Here is a 26,095-nt window from a genome sequence, read left to right on the forward strand (position 1 = left end):
TCCTGTTGCATCGCAGCTCTTCTCCAGCCCAAAACTCACAGAGAGGAAATAAGAAAGGCTTTGGTGCAACCTGGAGAAGGAAGGTTCCTACCCACGTTTGACAAATTTCCTGTGTCATGTGATCATTGGGATTACCAAGTAGGGAAGTGTCAACTTCAGACCTGACACAGCCACCTCAGTTGGTTATGGGCTTTCAGAGTGGGCCTCAGCAGTCAAATGACAAGGCTCTTCCAGCAAGGCCACTGCCCCTAGGAATGCTAGACATTGGCAGAGACGGGAGGCAGTGCTACTGGGAACCCACCCTCTGCCACACTTTATAAGCAGAGCAGTGGCCCGTTTGATGGGTGAGCATACTGTTGCTCAGAACGTTTTTTTTGTTTTTTTTCGGTTTTCTTTTTTTTTTTTTTTTTTAAGATGGAGTCTCACTCTGTTGCCCAGGCTAGAGTGCAGTGGCACGATCTCAGCTCACTGCAACCTCCACCTCCTGGGTTCAAGCGATTCTCCTGCCTCAGCCTCCCGAGTAGCTGGGACCACAGGTGCGTACCACCATGCCCGGCTAATTTTTTGTATTTTTAGTAGTGACAGCGTTTCACTGTGTTAGCCAGGACAGTCTCAATCTCCTGACCTCGTGATCTGCCTGCCTCGGCCTCCCAAAGTGCTGAGATTACAGGCGTGAGCCACCATGCCCGGCCTTATCTGGAATATTTAAATAACTTTCCCAAGCCCCTGTAACAGTGGGACCCGGGGAAGGTTACGTAGAAAGTCGGTGATAATTTCTAAATGTCAGACATTGGCAAGAAGATCCTAAATGCTCCTAATTTACTGAGAGCAGACAGGGCACAAACAAATCTTGTCTGTGACAATAATTGTTCTAGATAGCATTCTGTTCTTTCTCAATTATTTCTAAGAGGAAAGAAATAAGAACTTCCCTGTAGGGAAGGAAGGGATCAGAGTGAAAAACATCCAAGCTCAGCACACACACTCAAAAGGGACATGCCATAAATCACTCTTTCCCCACGACTTCCAGACACCCAGGCTCCTTCTGCCACTCAGTACACTTTGGGGGAATTACGACCTGGAATGTATTAAAGCTTTAAAATTTATTATGATCTTATCGATAATGATCTCCAAGGAAACAAAATATATGAAAAATTCCCAGACAGTATACAGTGTGGATATAATACAGATCCACAACCAGGAGGGGAAAGTCTGGAGTGGCAACCACTTAATTTTTCTCCAAATATTTTGTGATTTTTAAGAGAGGAGAAAGTGTTAATTTCTAAGTACTTTGGGCTGAGATACTGGTCCCTTGTGCACCTTACTAATCTTTTGAGTTTCCTGAGGAACGTCACAAATAATTCCTGAAACAAATTTGGAGCCATTTTTTTTTTATATTGATAACTGAATGTCTTGTCGTAACAAAAAACAAAAATCTCCAATTGAGAGAGCTGGGCGGCAGCCAAGATTTCTGTTCTTTGCACAATGACACAATTAAATGGGTTAATCCTCCACTAATTAGGTAATATAAGCTATGCTCCTCAGAGAAAAGTCTGCTCTCAAGAAATACAAGATACAATTTGTTCAGTTATTGCCTAACCCTGGACTGAGTCCTTTATTGATTTACTTTCATGCCTTGGAAACAAAAGACATTTTTCTAAAAGGTCAAGAGGTCTTAATGCAAGTTCAGGGGAAAGGATGATAAGGAGGACATGAGTGTTCCACCACAACTGTCCCCAACCTGACAGAGAAGTGGCTGTGAGGGTCTGAGGGTCCTCTTCACTCTCAGGGCAGCTCCCACTGATGGAACTGGACACAGCCAGTGCTATGGCCGCTCTGAGGGGACAATGCGCCTCACCAGGCTGGATCCATCCCAGCTGCCCTGAGGTAGTCCCTCCCAGGAGACGTGAAGGCAGATGCAATCCAAGGCAGCCCCAGAACAGCTCCAAGCATCCAGCACCACTGCCCACCCCAGTTCCACTAGGGATCTAATTTGGGAGCACCATGGGCCTGTGGAGGTTAGGAAGCCTGTGCCCAGGTAAAGTGTTTTAGAGATAGTGCTGCTCACCGTGCATGTGCAGTAGAATCCCTAGTGGGCTCTCGAAAGAAGCCTCAACCTAAACTCAGTAAATATGAATTTTTAGTGTTCGGTCCAAGAGATGGCATTTGTAAAACACCAAGAGATTCCACTATGCCACCAAGGATGAGAACCTAGGCTTTTGAATAGGTTCCAACCTTCCCAGCACAGTGGATTCACCTGGGGTGCTTTTTAAAATTCCCCCCACTCAGGCCCCCTTCACCACCAATTCAATCAGAATCTCTGGGGTTGGACTCAGGCACCAGGTTTTCGTTAAGTCCCTCAGCGAACTCCAGTGTGCATTCAAGTTTAGAACCCGGGTTCCAGGCCCATGATTCTCAGCCTTTCATACATATTTGAATTACCTGGGGTCTTGTTAAAAGGTAGATTCTGATGTAGTTGGTTGCGGTTGATTCAGTAAGATTGCATTTCTAACAAGCCATCCCAGTGATGCCTGTGCCACTGGTCCACAGGTCACACTTTGAGTAGCAAGACTGTTTAACCTAATGACGAGGGTCTATTTCCTGACTTCTTAGAAACCACAGAATAGGGCTCTGGCTTCCACAGCTACCCAAACTTCCCGCCTAGCGTACCTCATTGTCACACTCAGCCAGGACCTGGTCATATTCACTCAGAGCAACCAAGAAAATAATGGAGGTGACACTCTCAAAGCAGTGAATCCATTTCCGTCTTTCCGATCGTTGGCCACCAACATCCACCATCCTGTTGTGTAGAAACACAGATCCTTCAAAGGTTGGAATACAAGACACTTTGGGGGAAAAGGACGCGAATTATTATAGCATGGAAACCAGCGCTCTTTGGGGTCCTCAATAATTTCTAAGACAGAAAAGAGGTCCTAAGTTTTAAAATGTTAGATGCTGCTGCTTTAAGCAATGAGGGACCACTGGATGTTTCCTGGCAAAGAAGGCAGAGAATGTAAATGACATTTCTGAAGACATGCAGAGGTGACTTGGGGAGCCTGCTGGTTAGGAAGCTAACCAGTGTCCAGGCAGAAAACGCAAACATCCACTTGGGTTCTGTGGCGACCACTGCAGAGTCCCTGGATACCAGACACAAGAGGGACAGAGTGGCCAGCTGTCTTCCGGGTCCCCCAGGCTGGACACAGGACCTGAGCCTGTTCTGTTTTCACAGCTCCTCTACTTAACCATAAATCCTTTCTGCATTCCCTGGATGCCACCTCTTGTTCCCTATAAAAACCTACAAGTGTCCTCTGTCCAGCACAGAAATCCAAAGCCTCTATCTGTGTCTTTGGGAAAAATTTCAGCAACTCGCAGCCCAGGGATCACGAGCTCAAATGCTCCAGGAATCAGACAGTTTATGGGAATGAGGCAAGTGGGCTCCCCAAAGTATTACAACATACACGGCACAACAGCTGGGTGCCCTGTGTGCAGGGAAGCCTGCCGCGTACCTGCAGCCAAGCTCTGCAGAACAAAACGCAGGCTCACCATGACCACAGCCTCTGCCTTTTCAGGAGAAACAAGGTATCCAATGTGTTAGCTCAAACGATTTTTAGTAACACCAAGTGAGCCAAAGAAAATACATAATGGACCAGATACAGCTGCCAAGTCATCCTCACCCACCCCTACCTCACCGCCCCACCACACACACACCAGTCCCTGAAGACACTGGGTCGACGTGCTTAGGTGGCCCACAGGCCAACCACCCGGAACTGTTGTACAGAAAAGTGCAGGAAGGAAAACAAAAAATTCAATCCTGTCCTTGAACCATGTCCTGGAGGTGCGACCACTCCCACAATGACGTGTTCATGGCTGGCTATCACAGCAGGGAACCATCTGGAAACAGGACATTGCAACTGTCAAAAGGCCGAGCTTGAAGAAGCCATTCTATAGAGGCCTCAATTTCAAAGATCAGAATTTTTCAGCCAGAAATATCCCACTGGGAGAGGTGCTCTGAGTTGTAAAGTAGTAGATTTCACTGGTGGATGATGTTAAACCCATTCAGCAGACTCCAGAAAGTAATGCAAAACCCATTCTTCACATCCAAGAAGGACAAACTTAGAAGAAATAAAAGTCTTTTCTAAAACAAAACAAATAAACAAAACCCTTGGGAGCCTCTCTCTAAGAGGTTTTGGACATGGCAAAAAGCAGTTAATTGTGAAAAGGCCTAGAGAAATTCATGGGCACACAGGCACAGGGGGCTACTATTAAAATCAGGGATATGCTATTATAGATGGGGGACATTTTTGAGGGGCTGGACCTGAGGGCTCCCCAAACACAGCAATTCTGGATAGAGAAGCACTGAGCTATAACTGGGGATCAGACAGGACCCGGATGTGGGAGGACTGGTGTGTTGTCTCAACTAGAAAATCATGTGTGATAATTTTTAGGAAGAACAAAGGAAATAGTGGATATAAAAGTGCTTTGAAATGTGCAGTGCTACATATATGCCCTATATTATTCACTTTTTACCATAACTAAATGCAGTGAAGATTCACTGAAGTCATCCTAAAAGTATTTCCTATATTTGTAAGTAGAAATGCATACATTTTTACACAGCTGTTAGTTTGTAGATATTATTCTTCATAGTTTTAATTTTCTAAGGATAAATCTTGGAGGAGAAAATAGAGGAGAAGGGAAATATTATTCATCTTTAAGGAAAAGACATCGATAATCACTACATTCAATTTGTGGGATACAGAAGTATACATTTGTGTGCGTGTGTGTGTGTGTGTGTGTGTTACACATAAGAATCATTCCAGGTTCCAGTAAGGAACCCTTCTTCTCCAAGGGTAATAGGAAGGTGACTTCCTCTCCATTCTAGGGTTGAGATCTACCACAGTTCTAAATACCCTGAGCAGAGAGGGTCACTCTGTCCTAAGAGATATAATCCCTGCTTAGCAATAACACGTTTAAGAATCCATCTGGGGACTTCCAAGCCTGGGCAGATTCTTCATGGTACATCAGGGAGACAGACTTACCGAAAGATGATGTTTTCCAAGTCAAATGGATACTCGATGATGCCCGTGGTGGGCACTCGGACGCGAAGCACATCTTGTTGTGTCGGCACAAATGATGGTGTGGCGATGCGGTCGATGTCAGTCAGGTAACTGTATATCAGAGAACGAGGAACTGAGTCTCCTTTTAGAGAAGGGAGAAATGTCCATCCTACTCAAAGGAAGTCACCCCCACTCACAGTGAGCCCCACACAGACACATGAATTCCATCAATGGCTTTCCTAAGAGCCAGCGCCAGGCCAGGCTTCTCCATCCTTCCTACAACTGTTTTGAAGACAGTATGGGTCAGGAGGACTTTCATGAGCCTTCTAGGACATCTGCAGAGCACTCCATCTCCTGCTCCTGGGTTCTAAGCTCCATCGCTTCTATTTGACCAGCGAGGGAGACAGTGAGGTTGGAAGGACCAGGATGTTGGAAATGGCTCTCTCCAACGCCCCATCTGTCATCCTCCCTCCAGAGGCCCTTCTCCCTCCCACTTACCCTTGTCCAAGAACATTATATAACGGAGATGCTCTTCTCCAAAGCTTTGCTCAATGAACTAAATAGAGTTTCTAAGAAAATACACAGACGTAAAACAGGCCGAGGAGAAATTCAAAACAACAGCAACAAGAAAAAGTTTTCCTGTTGAAGACACTGGGAAACTATACATCTCCTAAAATAACCCAAAACTTGCCTTAACTTATTTTTGGCCATATATTGAAGCCCTGAGCTTAAAACATTTTTTTTCTTTCTGTAGTAAAATAAGAGAATCCTTTTAAAAAAACAACAACTTTAAGGCCTTTCTAAAAGACACTTTTAGGTAAAATAACTGTAACTCAGGCCCTAGTTAACAAAAGAGTTGGAGATGCAGAGCTCCCTGCAAGCTGAGATCAGCCCTGCCCTGTCCCAGCACAGGATCAGGGGCTGAGCAGGTTCACATGGAGGCTAACCAAGAGGTCACAGGCAAACCCTGTTCACCACACGCCTTCAGCTCCAGAAGCAAAGCACTGGGGCAGCCTTCCACAATCCACCTCCCTGCCCAGATACAGTCCCAGGGCTTATCACTGTTTCTGCTGTACTTTGATGTGTAATTATTTGATTTATACCTGACTTGCTCCACCAGACTGTACATTCTCTGAGAGCAGAGAGCATTGGTTGTTTAATACCTGCAGCCCTTACCACAGTGCCTGGCGCATTGCAAGCAGACACCTCTAGCTAAGGGATTGAAAACCGCTGGCTCAGATGGAGAAAATGAGCAAGTGCCTTGAGTCCTGCCGGTTTGGAAGGTTGGGCAACTGGGTTTAGGAGAGTTTGTTTTCTCTGTGACAGTTCTGACCACCACCCTAGCCATGCCCCTCATCCATGTCAGTGGTCTTGCCCCCGTGGTTTTCAGGGTTGCATTGAATTCTGTAGCAGGTCTGGTGGGTCTTCTCCAAATGGATCTACATCAAGAGCCCTAGCCAACCCCTAGGACTTCACAGAGGCAGCTAACTCAGGCCACCTCAGCTATGGCTCAGGAATGTCGTGCCTATTCCTGGCTCCTTGAGGTGTCAAAGGCAAGCCCTCCTCCGTGGCACTCTTTCCATCTTCCACCTCCCTATGCTGATCTAACACCTTATTGGGCTTTATTTTCCTGCCTTGATGCTTTTTTGCACCTAAACATTCCTGTACTTAGATTATCTGTGCCAACCTGGATTAATGACATTAAACTCTCAGCCCGGGATAAACACCAAAGAAAGACCATTGAAACTACAGGAGGTGACACTTCTGGCTTCCTCTCCTGCCCAATAACTTGTCCAGCTCAATGTCTGCTCCGAGGATGACAGTGGTACCCAAAGGGAAGGAGGTAGATCTGGGGAAGAGATTTCTGAGCCTTCAGAGGATGGAAGATGATATGGGACACGTGAGAAAGAGCTGAGCTGCAGAAGCAGGAGTTATTGCTACTTTAAGAAGGACCCATATCAAACTATTGCCCAGTGACCAGACTGAGGAGGCACTGCCCTGGGATATTATTTATGTATTTATTTATTTAAATTTTCTTTTGTTTGAGACAGAGTCTCACTCTGTCACTCAGGCTATATTGCAGTGGTGCAATCAAGGCTCACTGTAACCTTAACCTCCTAGGCTCAAGACATCCTCCCGCCTCAGCCTCCCGAGTAGCTGGGATTACAGACACAGGCCACCATGCCCAGCTAATTTTTGTATTTTTTGCAGAGACGGGGTCTGCTCTGCTGCTCAGGCTAGTCTCCAATTCCTGGTTTCAAGCGATCCTCCCACCTCTGCCTTCCAAGTCCCTGGGATTACAGATGTGAACAGGAAATGCCTAAGAAAGTGAAAATCTGTCATCTCTATGGGACAGCTTGCATGCCGGGACATCTAAATAGAAATCTGCTTACCTTCAAGGATTAATGAATTAAAAGTTGAGCTGTATGGGTCCAAAATACAGTGTGTCGGCCTTCACAGGTGGCCAATAAACGATTGAGCTTCCTGTGTGTGCTGGGAGCACAGCCTACCTGTGCCACTAGAGGGCAGCACCAGATCAGCAGCTGATGGGTCAATGGACCCGCTGCTCTAAACTTGACTTAGGATTTTAGGGCAATTGGACCGGCTGTCTTCTGACGGGGAAACCCGAAAGGCAGAGGAATATAGAGAGGAGAGAAGTAGAAGCCAAAAGCAAGGGTATTTCTTGTTTAAATTAGGTAATTTCAGCACTCCAAAGGAGATCAGTCCCACTTAAGAACACAGCGAGAGCAGGTGGGTGTCGGCAGGAAGAGAGGTCTCCGATCCCCAGAGTGACTGACGGCTTTAGGAGGTGGTGAGGGATGGCACCAAGAGGTCAGGAGAGATACGGAAAAGCGGAGGCAGGTAGCGCTGCCGCTGTGCACCGCATTTCAGCAGCGATCAGCGAGAAGCTTCTTTGAAGTGTGGCCGAGCTTGCCTGAAAGCACCGCGGGCAGCCAGGCTGGGCTCTGTACTCACTATTTGGCAGAGTCCGACAGCTGGTACTCCCTCCTTCTGTCATAACACTCCTGGATGCCTGGATCTTGCCAGAGCTGCTTGATGGCCTCCACCTGCTCCCTGGAGAGCATGGAGACCTTGTCCACTTCCACTTCTCTGATTATCTGGGCATTTTCCTACTCGAAGAAAAGAGAACCTTGCATCAGGCAAAGGAAAGGAAGCCAACCCATTGGCAATGTCTGGACAAGACTTGCCCTGGTCTGTGGATCTGGAGAGCTCTCACTAGGCATGAGGCGTGGTGGGCACCCTCCCAGGGGCTGTTCGCAGCCAACATACCCACTGCAGCCATGCTGAGTGGAGATGATGTGGCTGCTTAGCTCGGTGAAGAGACCACAGAGAGCCCAAGACCTACAGCTTCTGTGCCCAGCCATGTCCTGGGTCAGTTTCACCAGCATTCAACACCCAGTGGTAAATAAAGAGACACTGGAGCTATCATCCTACCAGCAAACTTTACTTCTTCATTAACATGTGACTCACTTGAGTATCTGCACAGCCAATGAGGCCATTTAAGAATGGTGGAAGCTGGTCCACCTGGTACACGCAAAAAGGAGGTACATTGGCTTTAGAGAACTGAAACACAATAATACCAACTGATGATGATTATCAGTCTGGGATTTCGTTCTTTCATTAAAAAAAAAAAAAACAACAAAAAAAAACTGGCCAGGTGTGGTGGCTCACGCCTGTAATCCCAGCACTTTGGATGGCTGAGGTGGGCAGATCACAAGGTCAAAAGTTCAAGACCAGCCTGGCCAACATGGTGAAACCCCATCTCTACTAAAAATACAAAAATTAGCCGGGTGTGGTGGCAGGCACCTGTAATCCCAGCTACTCAGGAGGCTGAGGCAGGAGAACTGCTTGAACCTGGGAGGCGGAGGTTGCAGTGAGCCAAGATGGCGCCACTGCACTCCAGCCTGGCGACAGAGCGAGACTCTGCTTCAAAAAAAAAAAAAAAAAAAAAAAAAAATTACACTTTGGGAGGCTGAGATGGGCAGATCACAAGGTCAGGAGATCGAGACCATCCTGGCTAACACGGTGAAACCCCGTCTCTACTAAAAATACAAAAAATTAGCCGGGCGTGGCAGCGGGCGCCTGCAGTCCCAGCTACTCGGGAGGCTGAGGCAGAAGAAGGGCGTGAACATGGGAAGCGGAGCTTGCAGTGAGCAGAGATCACTCTACGGCACTCCAACCTGGGCGACAGAGTGAAACTCCGTCTCAAAAAATAAAATAAAATATATGTATATATAATAATTGACTTTACTTTTTAGAGCAGTTTTAGCTTGCCAGCAAAACTGTGGGGAGAGTACGATGCATTCCCACACAGTCTGCTTTTTATTTTCTTGCATCACTGATACAGCTCCTTCCCACTGGGAGCCTCCCTCCCAATGTACTACTCTCCCCACACCACTGATTATTATATTATCATATTTATTATTACTATGATTATTAAACAATTATTTCTCTATTACTATAGGAATTAAGGCCATTATTACTGTAATTATTACTATTACCACAGATTACCATTTATTGGCCACGTACTATGTGCCAAGGCCTCTACATACATTATCTCATTTAATCAATGGGAGGCTAGCATGAGCCAGAAATCTTTCCAAATCTCAAAAAATGGAAAAGATAAGGTTGGCCTGCAGCCACAGCATTTCCACGTGTTGGCCCCAGAGACTCAGCATCCTTTCCTTGGCTGCAAGTTGTAGCAGACAAATGAATCCTGGCAAGAGAAGCAGGACCCCAGGCTCTTCTCCCCCCTCCCATCTTCCTGTATCCCACAGCAATGACATCACCATGCAGGGCTGGCTACACCAGCAGCTGTGAGTCAGCAAGCATCTGCTTAGTAGCCGGGATGTCAAGTGTAGATGGTACCCCCTGAAAAGTCACTTTTCTCGTGCGTTGTTCATCCTTATAATTATCCAACAGCAAGCCAGAGAAAAGGAGGATCTTACACATCCACTTGGCTCATCCTAACCAAGGACTGTGATTAAATCGATGTGACTCTTCCCCATACCTATCATGAAAGTGAATGTAAACTCTTCTGGAGACTGTAGGACCTTCAGGCAGGTAGGTTCTCAAACAAGGTCCAGGCAGGATGGATTACTGGAAAGTGTGCTGGACTGGGAATCCGGACCCTGAGTTCTACATGGTGTAGCTGGGACTTTTAAGGACCCCAACAAGTTACCTGCCTTAGCGTCCTCATTTGTAAAATGAGCCATGATTTCCAGGGGCACCTGAATCATGAAGTGTTACTTAAATGTAAGTAGAATTAGCCTTTACTATTGCAGCAGATGTCTAATAAGTATTTCTTGTTTGCAAAAACAGGGTACACCAGTAGCCTCTAAACCCTGACTTATAATCTCACCACCGGCACGCTGCACATCACGAGCCCTCTTCCTGACCGGCGAGAACAACGGATGGAGAACCTGGATGGTGACTGTCCAGTGTGGTGCAGAACAGCTATCTCCCACGTCCTCCCCTCCTCTCGCCACCCTCTTGCTTCCCAAATAGGTCAGCTGTGCTGAGCTCTACCCTCTCAATGTAAAATGTCTGTTTTCCTCTCTGCCTTCATGGCAGGCCAGGAAATGCCACGAGGGCAGAACCAATGTCTTATTTGTTCCTATATCCCAGAACCTAGTGCAGTGCCTTCTATTGCAAATAATAGGTGCCTTCTATTGATAGGTGCATGAACATCTGTGGTGCATGTAAAATTCATCTACCTAACAAGGCAGAAAATCATGAGAAAATAAAGAGTGAAAGCATGCTAGGGTGGGAAGACAGAAGTCCGTGCAGGTCATGGTGGGAGCACAGAGCAGGTCAGGGCAGCCTCTCAGAGGAGGAGACGCTCAGACAACGCTTGGCCAATCTGTAATTCTAACTTGGCCTCTGGTGGCCCTCAGCGTCCTTGCTTCTTATAGGCAGGCCTCTTTTGCTGCACTGCTAAGTTTCACTATCAAAATCAGGTTAACTGCTGAGCGTTAGTACTGCGACAATCATCAGGGCTGTGACAAATGCATTTCTATCTCTCCTTCTCACAAACACAATGTAGGACTGAACTTTAGGGTGAATGAAATGTGAGTGGAAATCACTCTTGTCTCTTTTGAAAATAAACGCTATGACCGAGCGCAGTGGCTCACACCTGTAATCCCAGCACTTTGGGAGGCGGAGGGAGACGGATCACCTGCAGCCAGGAGTTCAAGACCAGCCTGTCCAACATGGTGAAACCCTGTCTCTACTAAAAATACAAAAATTAGCCGGGTTTGCTGGTGCACGCCTGTGATCCCAGTTACTCGGGAGGCTGAGGCAGGAGAGTCACTTGAACCCGGGGGGCAGAGGTTGCCGTGAGATGGAGCTACTGCACTCCAGCATAGGCAACAGAACGAGACCCTGTATAAGACAGAGAAAGAAAGAAAGAGAGAGAGAGGAAGGAAGGAGAAGGAGAGGACAGGAAAGGACAGGAAAAAGGAAAGGAAAAACTTTTCAGAGTCAGTGAGTAATGCACCACACTCATTTTCATCTGCTGTGGTGATTTTAGAAGCATGAGACAAGATGGAGCGTCCATCGCCCAGGGCTCCTAAATGACTACCGTGAACACAGATATCCCCTCACTTGCCATGCTGGATATGTGGCATGAGTGAGAAATCAATTTACAAGTTATCAACAAAGTTAAGTAAGCTGAACTTCAGGGGTAGTTTGTTAGTGCGGCATGACCTACTGCACAGATCCTGACTGATAACACGTTGCAATGGATAGACCCAGCCTTTGGCTCTTGTAGTAGAGAGAAGTGGAACCCAGTGAGATATCAAAGAGGAAAGCAAGCTTCTACATGAAAAATAGGGAGTAGATACAGATATGACCTGTCAGGTCACCAGGAGACCTCACCAGGAGAGGAAGACATATTGTCTGTTTAGCCAGGTGAGGGTAATTTGGAGAATCTGGCTTGAAAGAAGCAGAGAGCTCAGCCTCTTTGGAAACCCAACTTTAGAACTTGAATTTGGAGCAGACTGCACCCAAGAGGCCCAGAAGTACTCCAAGTGTGGAGATTTATTATTTATTTATTTTTTTAAAGATAGAGGCTCACTCTGTTTTTGTATTTTCAGTAGAGACAGGGTTTCACCATGTTGGACAGGCTGGTCTTGAACTCCTGACTTTAGGTGATCCACCCACCTCAGCTTCCCAAAGTGCTGGAATTACAGGCATGAGCCACTGCGCCTAGCCGATTTTTTTAACTCTTATTTTGAAATAATATAAGACTTGCAAAAATGTGGGGAAAATGGTACAGAGTTCTAAGCCGTTCAAGATTGGCCAAATGTGAACAACTAACTACTTTGCTTTATCATTCATCCTTTCTCCCTCCATGTGTGTGCAAACACACACACACTGCACACCCATGTGGGCCAACACACACATTTACTTTTTTCCTGAAACATTTGAGAGTAAGTTGCAGGCACAATGCCACCTTATCTCTAGAGACTTAGTGTGATTTCCTAAAAACAAGGACGTCATCTTGCATCATCACAGTATAATGATCAGCATCAGGAAATGAGCATGGACACACCATTATTATTATTATTAAAGATTATTAATCTTCAGGCCTTGTCCAAAGTTTGCCGGTTGTTCCAGGAATGTCCTTTATCTGGTCTGGAGCCCCGTGTAGGATCACATGTTGCATTTAGTGGTTGTGTTCCGTTAGTCTCCATTTATCTGGAAAAGTTCTTGGTCAGAGAAGTCATTTTTGTCCCTCTGAATGAGAATGGCCCAGCAAGGGTCTGTTCTTTTGTCACAAGTCATTATGAGGATGGCCGGTGGAGACAGTGGCAGCTGAGGCCCCGGAGAGTGTTCCAGGGACAAGTATGAGGAAGGGCAGGGAGGAATGACGAAGGGAGTACCCTGTAACCTTTATTTAAATACAATTTTTAATTGGAATATGGAATATGAAATGAATGACTTTCTGTAGACCCTTAACAATGTTTGTCTGTGTATTACAAGAGTGGAGTTGGCTGGGGGCGGTGGCTCACGCCTGTAATCCCACTTCTTTGGGAGGCCAAGGTGGGAGGATCGCTTGAGCCTAGGAATTCAAGTCCAGCTGGGCAACATAGTGAGACCCCATCTCTACAAAAAATACAAAAATTATCTGGGCATGGTAGTTGTGCCTGTAGTTCCAGCTACTCAGGAGGCTGAGGTGGGAGGATTGCTTAAGCCTGGGAGGTCAAGGCTGCAATGAGCCAAGATCGTGCCACTGCACTTCAGCCTGAGTGAAAGAGTGAGATACTGTTGCAACAAAGCAATGATAATGACCCAAAAGAGTGGAGTTTTGTGCATAACTCTGGTTTGGCAAGCAGCTCATCCACAGGTGTGTGGGTACTTGAGTGGGCCTGTTCAAACAGCCTCTACGGCACCTGCACTCTGAGCACAAGGGACTCTCCCGCACTGTGGGGAAAGCATTTAAGGCTGGCTTCATCTCAGGGAAAGAGAGGACAAAGAGTCAGAAGAGGATGAGGGTTAGGGGAGATGTGACTTGGGTGGGGCACATGCTGAGTCTGAGGTGGCCAGCATCTAAGTGGAGATGTCTAAAAGGCAGACGGATAAAATGGGTCTGTCTGTGGTTCATGGAGAGTCCTAGGCTAGAGAAACATCATGACTTGAAATTGCCTAACACATTCATTTAATTGAAAAAAAAAATCACTCTCAAAGGAGTAATTATAGGAGCAAACTCAGTGATACAGAAACATGACCAGGCTCTCAAAATTGAGCTCATATCTGGCTTTCTCTTTTTCCTTTCTCAAACAAAATCACCATATTCACTGCTCTGACAGGGGAACCTGGAAAGCAGATGTCCTCCATGTGTGTTTCATTCAGAAATTCCCAGGCTAACAGTAACAGGAGCTGCTGCTGAAGTGGCGCCCTGCCGGTTTCACGCAGGGATCCGCGACTGCTGGTGACAGTTTCTGTCGAGTGCGGTGAGGCCCTCTGGCTGGGACCCAGAGCCCAGCAGGCTGCCCCATCTCCACCAGATCCTCCCCACGGGGGCTTCCTGCTCTATGAATGCCCCAGGACAGCAGGGCTCCCAGCTCTCTGTTCAAGATCCACTTTTCCAACTAAGCTAGAGTCCTTGTTCCTCTGTCAGATCTTTAAGCATTCTGGTTACATTTTATATTTTTAATTTCTATTTACTTATATTTTAATTGACAAAATTGTATACATGTATGACTTACAAGCTGATGTTCTGATACATGTATACATTGTGGAGTGGCTAAAACAAGCTGTTTAACATTTGTATTACCTCACATGCTTATTGTTTTGTGGTGAGAACACTTAAAATCTACTCCCTTAGCACTTTTCTTTTTTTCTTTTTTTGAGACACCGTCTTGTTCTGTCCCCAGGCTGGAGTGCAGGGGCATGATCTCAGCTCACTGCAACCTCCGCCCCACCAGGTTCAAGCAATTCTCCTGCCTCATCCTCCTGAGTACTGGGATTACAGGTGCCCCCCACCATGCCCGACTAATTTTTGTATTTTTAGTAGAGATGGGGTTTCACTGTGTTGGCCAGGCTGGTCCTGAACTCCTGACCTCAAGTGATCTGCCCACCTCAGCTGCCCAAAGTGCTGGGATTACAGGCATGAGCCACCGCGCCCAGCCTGCAGTTTTCAAATATACTATATATTATTATTAACTTAGTCACCATGATATACAATAGATCTCTTGAGCGAATTGCTCCTGTCTAACCTTTTTGTTAAAATTAGTAATTGTTAACGTATTGATATGGTTTGGCTCTGTGTCCCCACCCAGATGTCATCCTGAATTGTAATTCCCATAATCCCCCCGTGTGGAGGGAGGGACCTGGTGGGAGGTGATTGGATGATGGGGGCGGTCTCTCCCATGCTGTTCTCGTGATAGCGAGTGAGTTCTCATGAGATGTGATGGTTTCCTAGGTGTTTGACAGTTCCCTCTTCACAAGCTCACACTCTCTCCTGCTGCCTGTGAAGAGGGTGCCTGCTCCCCTCTGCCATGGTTGTTAAGTTTCCTGAGGCCTCCTCAGCCACGTGGACCTGTGAGTTAATTACACCTCTTTCCTTTATAAATTACCCAGTCTCCAGTATGTCTTTATAGCAATGTGAGAACGGACTAATACACGTATCATAGATAATAAAAACTTACTATTTCAAGTGTCTACTGTGATATGCAATATCTGTAAGCTTTGTAAACACAAGTGAGATTAAGATAAAATATATTATTAAATATGAGAACTTTTTGTAGCATAATATTTCCAACTTTTGTAAAATCACCCCTCTTTAACAACTACAGAATTATACTCTGTGTTTTCCATGTCCAGAATTACACTATGTGTTCTATTAAACAAAAATTATGAAAATTTCAATATTCCATAACCATCAGCTTTTGAAGCAAAATATTACGTCATAAAGAAAATGCCAGTTAACCATGGCAGAGAAAGGAGGTTTTCCTATAGAAAATAAACAAGGAACTTCTGATTCTGGTAAAGGAGGATGACTAGGAAATTTGAATCAACTGTCCCACTAAGGGCAGCTAGAAATGGCAGACAAAATATTTTGCAAATATGCTTGAAAGTATTAGAAAGCTAACAGAGGCCCAGCGCAGTAGCTCATGCCTATAATCCCAGAAGTCTGGGAAGCCGAGGCAGACGGATCACTTGAGGCCAGGAGTTCGAGACCAGACTGGCCAACATTGTGAAACCCCATCTCTACCAAAAATACAAAAAATCAGCTGGGCGTGTGCAAGCCTATAATCCCAGCTACTCAGGAGGCTGAGGCAGGAGCATCACTTGAACCTAGGAGGTGGAGGTTGCAGTGAGCTGAGATCACACAATTGCACTCCAACCTGGGCAACAGAGTGAGACTATGTCTCAAAAAAAGAAAGAAAGCTAATGCAATGATGCAACAGTTAATAACTGCTAAGCCACTACACAGGGGAAGACAGTGCCCAAGCAGATGAGCCCTACAATGGGGATGTTTTACTCCTGGGGCTTCTATCAACTCTGGAAGGGGCAGTTGATGGTTAAGCAGCTGTTTTTCCAACATCACAGGGCTAGAGTGACAAGGATTGAGGTCTAAGGCTCTGCAAGAGCAAAAGGCCCTCATACACCCTCTGGCTCTGTGCTAGGATTCCACAGAGCAGCCCTGAGGGGTTTGCAACTCAGCTGGAATCATGACAATCTCAGATATCAGGTATCTCCAGACAACTGGCAGAAGACAAGGAAACTCCCTTTTGGAGTTTGAGAGATCTTCCTCATCCTCAAATTATTTTTTCAAATATGTATCCAGGGCTCCACCCAAAATAATCAAGCATAAGAAGATGGGACAACCACAAAGACAGATGACAAATAAAAAGATGGCAAAAGATCTGCCGTGCAAACACTAACCCAGAGGAAACTGGAGTCTCTCTACTAAGATAAAAGCAGACTTCAAGGTGAAAAGCAGAGCTAGAGCTAGAAGAGAGGGATATTTCAAATAACAAAAAGATTTGGAAAAACATAGCAGCTCTAAAGTTTTATGTAGCTATTAACATAGGATCACAATCTATGGAGCAAAATTTCACAGGTGGAAATGGAGAAATGAACAAATCATTGTATAGAGACTTGAACATACCTCTCTCACTAACTGATAAACAGACAAAAATCTCAGGAAAAACATAGATAAACATTATGATCAGCAAATTTGAACTTACGGTTACATTTTGATGCATTCAAAATAACTGTAGAATATATACTTTTTAAAAGCACACCTAGAATATTTATAGATATACTTTTAAAAGCATATGTAGAATATTTAATTACTAAGACTTCATTTAAAAAATTGGTTTTCCAGCTTCTTTTGATCAATTTTCATCTTCTCTGGAAACTCTAAGCTCAGCAAGGACTCGCTCGCCTCCCTCCTGCCCCTGCAAGCTCACTCCACCCACTCCGCAGACCTTTCAATATTAAACACGGAGCTAAAGGCACCTAGACTTCTCCAGTCTCCCATGCACTCAGAACGGAAGCAAGCTTTTTAAACCCAATTCAAGATTCAACAGAAATCTTTATTTCTACTACAGTCTTCATCCTTCTCTTTCACTTCCTCTTTTCTCCAACAACAAAAATAAATAGCAGAATTTACTGGCCACAAAGTGTTGGCATGAGGGGCCAAGTTAGTTACTTTATCTTTTCTTAACAGTCAAAACTTCAGTCAGGGCTGGGCACCGTAATTAATCCCAGCAATTTGGGAAGCCAAAGTGGGAGGATCACTTAAAGCCAGAAGTTTGAGACCAGCGTAGGCAACAAAACAAGACCCACATCTCTAAAAATAAAATAATAAAAAATAAATTAGTTGAGCATGGTGATGCATGCCTGTAGTCCCAGCTACTCTGGAGGCTGTGGCAGGAGGATCATTTGCACCCAGGTGTTGGAGGCTAGAGTAAGTTATGATTGTGCTACTGCCATCCAGCCTGAGCAAGAAAACGAGACTCTGTCTCTGAAAAAACAGCAACTTCAGTGTGTTTCACTAAAAAGGCTCTTTCCCAAGGCTCCTGTGATAAATACTTAAACACCTGTAGCTACGTGAGTGTGAATAATACAGTTGAGAGATGGTATGCGTGGCCTTGCACCGTGCCAGCTTAGCTGAACCTACTGACGTTTCCCAGAATGCCCCACCATGTTTGGTTCTGGGTTACGGCTGGCCACAGAAGAAATGGAAAGAGACTTGCAAGGCAGAAGGATGCAGCCGCCGTCCGGGTCTGGAGTTCAGAGGCCTGTTTCTGCTTAAAAACAGCCCAGCTGATCTGGTCAACCTCGCAGGAGTTCTCAGCACATTTAACTCCTGCCTGGATCTTCTCCTTGGGCTTCTCCACATTCTGGGGCAGGCACACGTGCAGATCCATGGCCAAGGGTGCCAGCTTCTTCCACAACTTACCTGCACCGTCAGGATGGTGACACCTGCGCAGGTTCCAGTTCAACCCCCCAGAATCCACTTGGCTTTTGTGGGTTCTGCTTTGTCTTTGCAGGTTCCAGCCTACCCTTGCTCTTCCCTGCTTCGCATCCCCATTTTCTCCCTGACTGCCAGCCCTGCTGACCTATAGCGGCCTCAGGCTCCCCTGAGACATGCAGCAGCAATAGCCTTCCAGTATCTTCGTCACAGCTCCAGCAGCGAACACAGTTCAGTCCCCATCACGAGCCCATCGTTTCCCAGCACTCTGTGCAGCTCTGACTCCCTGACACACAAGAGCTTCCATTACGGTCCGCTCAATTCTATGTAGGGACAAAAATCCCCGATCACCTTAGGTCCAGGAGGAGGTAGCTTAGGGTTCAGTTGGGGTGCCGTAAACATCCCACACTCAGCTGGGCACCAGCAGGCAGACTCGTTCAACACTCAGTGCACAGTGTCACGCCCCTGCTCCACGCCAGATCCAGGGCTAGCTGCTGGGAATAGAAATAGGCCCTAACCTAGAGGATTGCAGAATTACAGCTGTCCTTCTGAGTAGGAATGACAACAGAGCCCCACACAAATGCTGGGCTCAAAGGAAAGGAGACCTTTCAACTGGGGATGAGTGAAGAGATGGCCTAACTACTACTTCCCATTAGAGGTGGCCTGATCCGCGGGGAGGAGAAGCTGCTACATCTTCCCTTCTTGCTGCCAAGAACATGGCTTCCTGCCTGTGCCTGCCAAAGGTGGTTCTGTGTATGGAGCGGGGGTGTGGGAGGGGGACCAGACCAGCCTTTGCTACCTTGCATTTCACATAACATGCCTTTCCCTAAGATGCTCTGGAAAGCGCCTAAACCCTCAGTGGAACAAAATCAAGTGAAATTTTCCAAACAGCATCTGGTAGCCCAACTCCCTCAACACCCTCCAAACAAGGAATGCACGTATTTGGTCAGTGGGGCTGCTTCTCAGAAAATGGCTTTGGGGCCCAGCAAGGTGGCTCATGCCTGTAATCCCAACATGTTAGGTCAAGGCGGAAGGATCACTTGAAGCCAGAAGTCCAAAACCACCCTGGGCAGCAAAGTGAGACCTGTCTCTAAAACGAAAAACAAAAAGAAAAAAAAAAGTAGCCAGGCGTGGTGGTAGGCGCCTGTAGTCCCACCTACTCAGCGGCTGAGGCAGAAGGATCACCTGAGCCTAGGAGTTGGAGGCTGGAGTGAGCTCTGATCACGCCACTGCACTCCAGCCTGGGCAACAGCGAGACTCCATCTTCAAAAAATACATATTTGTTTTGGGCCAGTTAATTGCATGTGCCCAGGGGCCATTGGATATGGTCATGTTATGCGGGAAGATAAGAGTTTTCTGTCCCTGTCACCATCTTGTTCACTATCTTGTTCCTTCCCTTCCTCCTCTAGTGGAGAGAGTTCTTTTAGTTCTTTAGCACATAAAAATTGCTTTATCACTGACAGTCCAATTTATCAAGGGGAAGATCTCCTTTGTCTGTGCCTATCTTCAGAATCTGCGGAGCCTGCTGCTGGGAGGATGGCAGGGTTTGTTCCTAATTTTCCAGTGACCAGGGCCCTGCTGGGGAAAAGGCTGGGACTCTGCAGGGAAAGGCAGAGGGCAGGAAAGGTGAGTGACCAGAGCGGCAGGGCTCAGGGAGCTCTCAGACCAAAAGGCCCCGCCACAGAGAAGGTAACAAATGCTTTGCCCCACCTGTGGGCTTCCTGCAGCGGCACAACCAGCTGTGAGAAATCTCATTCTCTTTCTGGTGTTGGATTATGTTCACAGCCCTTCCAGACAAGGAAGCATTACTAAAGGCTTACAGTAATTCAACAAAACACCAGCAAGGCTTCAATTTAAGAACAGGGTGGTTTCAGAAACTTACTTGTACACTTGGTTATTGGGAGCTCAAAGTATTTTCCCACGAAGCCAGGATGGCTACGGGTGCAGCACTTCCTATTTTCCTTTCTTCCTGGGCTTGTGGGTCATGCTGTGTCTCCCCGCCTTCCGGGCAGTCAGGTGGGCCCGTGTAACTGAGTTCTGATTGAGGGAATTCAGGCTGAAGCAATGCATGCCATGACCAGGCCTGACCTCCAAAACCTCCCATGCAATCCCCCTCCATCTTTCTTTTCCCATTTCTCAGCTGAGGGAGAGTGAGGGAGAACGGGTCGGGGGAGACACTCAAGGTGATGGGGATCTGGATTTTGAATGACTGTGGGGAGCAGAGCCCAAGCACCACACCCCCACCAACTTATATTGAATTGACACAGATGTGACTACAAAATCAACTTCATCCTGCTAAGCCACTGAGTTTGTGGTACTGGTTTATTATTTTAACTTTAGTAAATTTGACTGCATACAGCCAAAGAGAGAGAGAAATGATGTTAGCATGTGAGGTTCTAGGCTAGCTTAAAGAAATCCATTTTAACCAGTGCAGAGATGAACTATCACACCAAGTATAAATCCTTGCTACAAGTTTTGGTGCAGTACATGTACTTTTTTTTTTTTTTTTTGAGACAGAGTCTTGCTCTGTTGCCCAGGCTGGAGTGCAATGACGTGATCTTGGCTCACTGCAACCTCTGCCTCCCAGGTTCAAGCAATTCTCCTGACTCAGCCTCCCAAGTAGCTGGGATTACAGGCACACACCACCACGCCCAGCTAATCTTTGTATTTTTAGTAGAGAATGAGTTTCACCATGTTGGCCAGGCTGGTCTCCAACTCCTGACCTCAAGTGATCTGCTGACCTCGTCCTCTCAAAGTGCTGGGATTACAGGTGTGAGCCACCATGCCCAGCCTCAATGTACAATTTTTGTAAAAGCTACTTATCCGTTATCTGCTCCTTTCTGCCACCCTACCTCACAATGACTCTCTCTTCAAGGTCCCGTTTCTCAGACCCAACTACAGTACTACTTATGCATAAACTTTCTAAGACTGCGAGCACCAAAACCTCCTTGTTCCTCTCTTCCCCAGTCAACAGGTACGCCAGACATGAGGCTGTTAGCCCTGGAGACAACTCTATTTATTTTTCAGTTTCTTTCCTTTATCCAGATCTGAGCCCAGACATGGTATGATTAGAGAGGACAGGCTGATGATCCCGGAATTTCAGTGCCTTAACAGCACAGGTGTATTTTACAACCCTTCACAGTCCATTATAAGGTCATGGTAGGGGGTGGGGAGGACTCTCCTCCACAGAGTTATTCAGGGATCCAGGCTTGCTCCAGCAAGTGAGTACACCAACTCGAAGGGCCCTGGAGTCCTTCACTAGATTATTTGCACCCAGTCTGCAGGGGAGGGAAGAGAACATGGAGCAGTGTTCAGGAAGTCTTATGGGACATGGTGGACTTAACCTCTGGACACAGCTCATTGGCCAATTAGTCACAAGGCCCCTGCTAAGTGCAAGGGAGGCTGGGAAATGTGTTCTTCCCATGTGTTCAGATGGAAGGTGGAATGGGATTTGGTGAACACAGAGCATGCTCTCTACCACTCACAGAGTCTTGAAATCTCTTTTACCACATTGGTTTCTAACATTTGTATGATGCCAGTGTATGCTTTCATGTAGATCAGGGTAAACTGCAGCTGATGGGCCACATCCAGCAGACTGCCTGTTTTTGCTAATAAAGTTCTATGGGAAGACAGCTATGCCTCGTGATATTGTGATATTGTCTGCCTGCTTTCAAACCTGCAACAGCAGCGTCAAGCTGTTGAGACAAAGCCGGTATGGTCCACCAAGGCTAAATAACTTATTATCTAGCCATTTACAGAAAATGTTTGCTGACACCTTCTACAAACAGTCCCCAAATTATGATGGCTTGACTGAACAATTATCTGACTTACGATGGTGTGAAAGCAGTAACCATTCAGTAGAAATCATACTTTGAGTATCCATACAACCATTCTGGTTTTCATTTTCAGGTCAGTGTTCAGTAAGTTGCATGAGATATTCAATTCTTCATTATAAAACAGGTTTTGTGTTAGATGATTTTGCCCAACTGTAGGCTAATGTATTCTGAGTGCATTTAGCAGGCCAGGCTAAGCTATGCTGTTTGGCAGTTTAGGTAAATTAGATGCATTTTTGACTTTTGACATTTTCCATTTATGATGGGTTTATCAGGGCATGATCCCATCATAAGTCTAGGGCATCTGTATAGACTGATAATTCTAATTAAATGCATCCAAGTAGCACACTGCTGCAGCCCTAATTCCTAATTCATTCATTCATCAAGCATGTGTGTATGCAGCACCCATAAATTCTTTGCCAGGCTTATTCGAGGTAGAAGTATGCAACTATGAAAAACAATTGTCTTTATGCTCAAACTTCTGGTCTTTATAAGAATGATGGTAAGAGGTGTGCAGAGTGTGGAGAAGCAACCTTTAAAAAATGTATTTAGTTAGTGCAAAAAGCAAGAGAATCCCACCTAAACAAATTTTCCCACTCTTCAGAAGTTTTAAAGGGGAATTCCTAGAAATAATTTAGATTGTGGACCTGCCCCGACTGGAAGCATGTATAGTCATCCACCGCATAATGATATTTCAGCCAACAACAGACTGCGTATATGATAATGGTATGATAGGATGTAAGATTAGAATGCAGCATTTTTACTGTATCTTTTCTATGTTAAGATACAGTTAGATACACAAATACCATTGTGTTACAACTATACAGTGTTCAGTACAGCAACATGCAGTATAGGTTTGTACCTTAGGAGCAAAAGGTGACCCAGGTACCTAGACCTGGTAGCCCAGGTGTGTAGTAGGCTAGACCATATGGGTTGTTGTAAGTGCACTCCATGATGTTCACACAATAATGAAATCGCCTAACTTCACATTTCTCAGAGGGTATCCCTGTTGTTAAGCAATGAGTGACTGTACATAGTAACATTAAATAAAATGCCACCCAATGGAAAATCTTAGAATTGTTCTGATTCCCATTAACAGAATTAACAGAAGTAACAGAATTTTCCATTTCTTTTTTCTTCTTTATAACTTCCTTAAGCAAGCCATGTTATCATGTGCTAGTTCCCCTGAGGTAAAATATCACATTGTTTGTTTTTACAAAGTATACGCTGTGTCAATCAACCAGTGGCCAGACGTTTCCAGAGAGGCGGAAATCTAAGACAAGTGTGGAAGGACAGCCCCTACATTCTCCCTGGGGCGCTGCTGAATTTTAAGAGAAACCAGTGGCCTCCCCAATCTTTGAAAAAGGCCTCATCAAGGCAAATCCATACAAATTTTCCCCCAATTCACTGTCAAACAGGTTTCATCCTCAAACCCCAATGCAAAGGGAGGGAATGTTACATTCATTAGTTTAACACCAGCTAGGCAGGTACAGCTGAGGCTGAGCTGAAGAATAAATGTTAGGAAACAAAGTTATTTGATGGCAACACGCCAGAGCATAATCTCCCTCTTGAGAACCCCTCTTAGGCCCAGGCCTCCTTCTAGACATTCCCTATGTGTGCCTCACAGTGACTCAGACCCCTACCGCCTCCCTGCTCAGACAAGAACTTTAGAAACAAAGAGAACATGAGGAATTGGCAGTAGTTCATGGTACCAGACAGCCTGGAAGCTGGAGCTGGGCCAACAGACATTTGGAATTCTGGGATTCCGTGGGCTTCTGCATCCTTAGGGCATTTGTCCCAGGGCTACAGGATTCTGGAGCTTTGGCATTCTGGTTCTCGGCTGGTGGGACTAAATAAATTGCCCTTTTCTGTCTCCACCCTGAATTCTTCATGGTCATGATCTTGACTCTTGATTTACAAAATGGGATACACCAAAGCAAGAACAGGGAGCTCTGCCTGTGTCTATACACTTCTGCTCCCTGGGGCTTGCGGTCAGCCCCAGTAAAACATCAAGTGATCAGCCTTACCGATGCACAGGAGGCTCTTAATAAAGGGCAGAGACCGTAATCCTCATCTTCATCCATCTCCCTCCCACCTTCCTAAGTGCCTGAGGGCTTACATGCCACCTCAAAGGAATGAAGAAACATTGCCGATTCTCACTGTTCATGATTCCATATATGCGAATTCACCTACTTGCTAAAACCTACTTGTCACCTCCAAATCAAACTGATGGCACGTTCACAGTCATTCTCCAACGTACAGAGCAGCAAAAACTCTACGTCACCTGATGCACATGTTTCCATCTGAGATTGAATGAGTTCTGGTGCTGTAAAAATTGTTCTTCCTATGGTCTATCTAGTGGCCTGTGTTTGGAATTTTCATGTTTTTGGTGATGATTTTCCTAAGATAGCACTTGATATGGTTTGGCTGTGTGCTCAGCCTAATCACATCTTGAATCGTAGTTCCCTTAATCCCCATATGTCGTGGGAGGGAACTGATGGGAAGTGATTGAATCATAGGGGTGGGTTTTTCCCATGCTGTTCTCTTGATAGTGAGTAAGTCTCACAAGATCTGATGGTTTTATAAAGGGCAGTTCCCCTGCACACAGTCTTTCCTGCTGCCATGTAAGATGTGCCTTTGCTCCTCCTTCACCTTCTGCCATGATTGTGAGGCCTCCCCAGCCATATGGAACTGTGAGTCCATTAAACCTCTCTCCTCTATCAATTACCCAGTCTTGGGTTTGTCCTTATAGCAGCATGAGAACGGACGAATATGGCACCGGAGTATAGTGTGACCCTAAGAATGTGATGGTCCTATGGGGGACACACATGGGTCAGATTGGCTTCCTTCAAGAGGACTCAAGATATAATCTCAGGTCATCCCCTACTAGGGAGCCTTCAATGAATTTATCTGACCGCAGGGCCTCAATTTCCTCATTGGTAAAATGAGGAGGGGAGGTGGGGGTGGTCTTTTCATCATTAGCATTCTCTAAAGAATGTATTTTTTAATTATAAAGCTTCATAAATATTTATTGTTGTGGACATTCTTTCAAAGTATAAAGGCAAACGCAGCCACTGTAGTCACTCTTTTTCGAGTGCTCTAAAGCAATCATCATAACTACACTTAGCTGAGGATGTAAAGGAATGCCACCATTGATAAAGAAGTCTGTTCCTGGGATCCAGGATGAAGACGATTCTAGGATGGCCCTGAAAATCTTAAGGATGACCAATGTGTAGGTCCCTCTCTCTTCTGTGAATCACACATCCTCAAAATAACCAGGAAGACAGCCTCAAAGGCAGTTATTCCCCCAAAATAAAATTGCCCCAAATCGTTTTCTCTCTCGTCACACACATGTTCATTAGTCACCCTGGGGCTCTGGACCACAGGTTTTTCCAGCTCAGGTGAACAAGCCAACGTGCAGCAAAACTGCTCAGCCACTCTCCAAAGCAAGAACCCGAGATTCTTTGTCATAATCAGGTGCGTAAGGAAACCTGTTGGGGTTAGTACAAAGTGTCTCTCTCTTTAAGCAGCTCAAAGTTATACAGACATTTAACCAAGTCTCCTACTTCCTGTCAAAACATCCCAACCAAGCAACCAGCCGAGCACAGGTAGGTGGTGAGTGACAGATATTTGTGCAAAAATTAGATGTGGTCTCGTGAAGTCCCCACAGCCCAGGAACATTCCACTCAATCTAGTGAGCTCCATGCTCACTACCTGCTGGTCTCGCACCACGTCCCGGGGGAAGCGGATGTAACTCCACAGAGGCTGACTTGAGAGATATGATCCAGTAAAAGGCTGGACTGCTTGATCCTGAGCCCCATAGAAATACACTGGTCCTGTCAGCAGGTCTGAGATAGATGCCTAGCCAAGTGACAAGCTCCAGTACGGCCTTAGGATTCACCAAAGTCACCCCTACTCATGTGACGTGTGAGGCATACAGATTTGCCTTTAAGTGGCAACAAGGATATCTGCACTCCAGATCTTGGTGGAGAATTGAGTCCCTCTGCTGCCTAACTCTTATCAAATTTTGAAACAAATGGTGTCTATGGATGACTTTCCTGAAGTGCACACAGCCCAGTGATGCCTTTATAAGCATTTCCAGAGTGGCATATTAAACACAACACGACTCTACAAAACGTGGTACATATCCTTAAAAAATCAAATTAGTTTTGGACAAAGTCTGAAAAAGTTACCCAAGATTTTTACTTAACTGCAGAACGGCACACAAGAGAGTGTGTGTGTGTGGGGGGGGGGGGGGG

The 26,095-nt window shown here is 45.8% G+C and overlaps 1 protein-coding gene and 1 long non-coding RNA gene across 2 annotated transcripts in view; one reads left to right on the top strand and one right to left on the bottom strand.

Moving 5' to 3' along the window:
- GNA14 (G protein subunit alpha 14) overlaps positions 1–26,095 on the bottom strand; it is a 228,873-nt gene that overhangs the window by 2,349 nt on the left and 200,429 nt on the right. The window contains exons 3-5 of the mRNA XM_023213421.2: positions 8,028–8,182; positions 5,034–5,162; positions 2,668–2,797 (exon numbers count right to left, since the gene is read on the bottom strand). Coding sequence (XP_023069189.1) covers positions 2,668–2,797; positions 5,034–5,162; positions 8,028–8,182 — 414 coding nt within the window. The remainder of the gene's footprint in view (positions 1–2,667; positions 2,798–5,033; positions 5,163–8,027; positions 8,183–26,095) is intronic.
- Positions 21,192–26,095, top strand: part of LOC111543428 — a 73,793-nt gene continuing 68,889 nt past the window's right edge. The window contains exon 1 of the long non-coding RNA XR_002731859.1: positions 21,192–21,224. This is a non-coding gene — a long non-coding RNA (uncharacterized LOC111543428). The remainder of the gene's footprint in view (positions 21,225–26,095) is intronic.

This window comes from Piliocolobus tephrosceles, chromosome 14 (assembly GCF_002776525.5).
Source record: "Piliocolobus tephrosceles isolate RC106 chromosome 14, ASM277652v3, whole genome shotgun sequence".
In the NCBI taxonomy this organism is placed as follows: Eukaryota; Metazoa; Chordata; class Mammalia; order Primates; family Cercopithecidae; genus Piliocolobus; species Piliocolobus tephrosceles.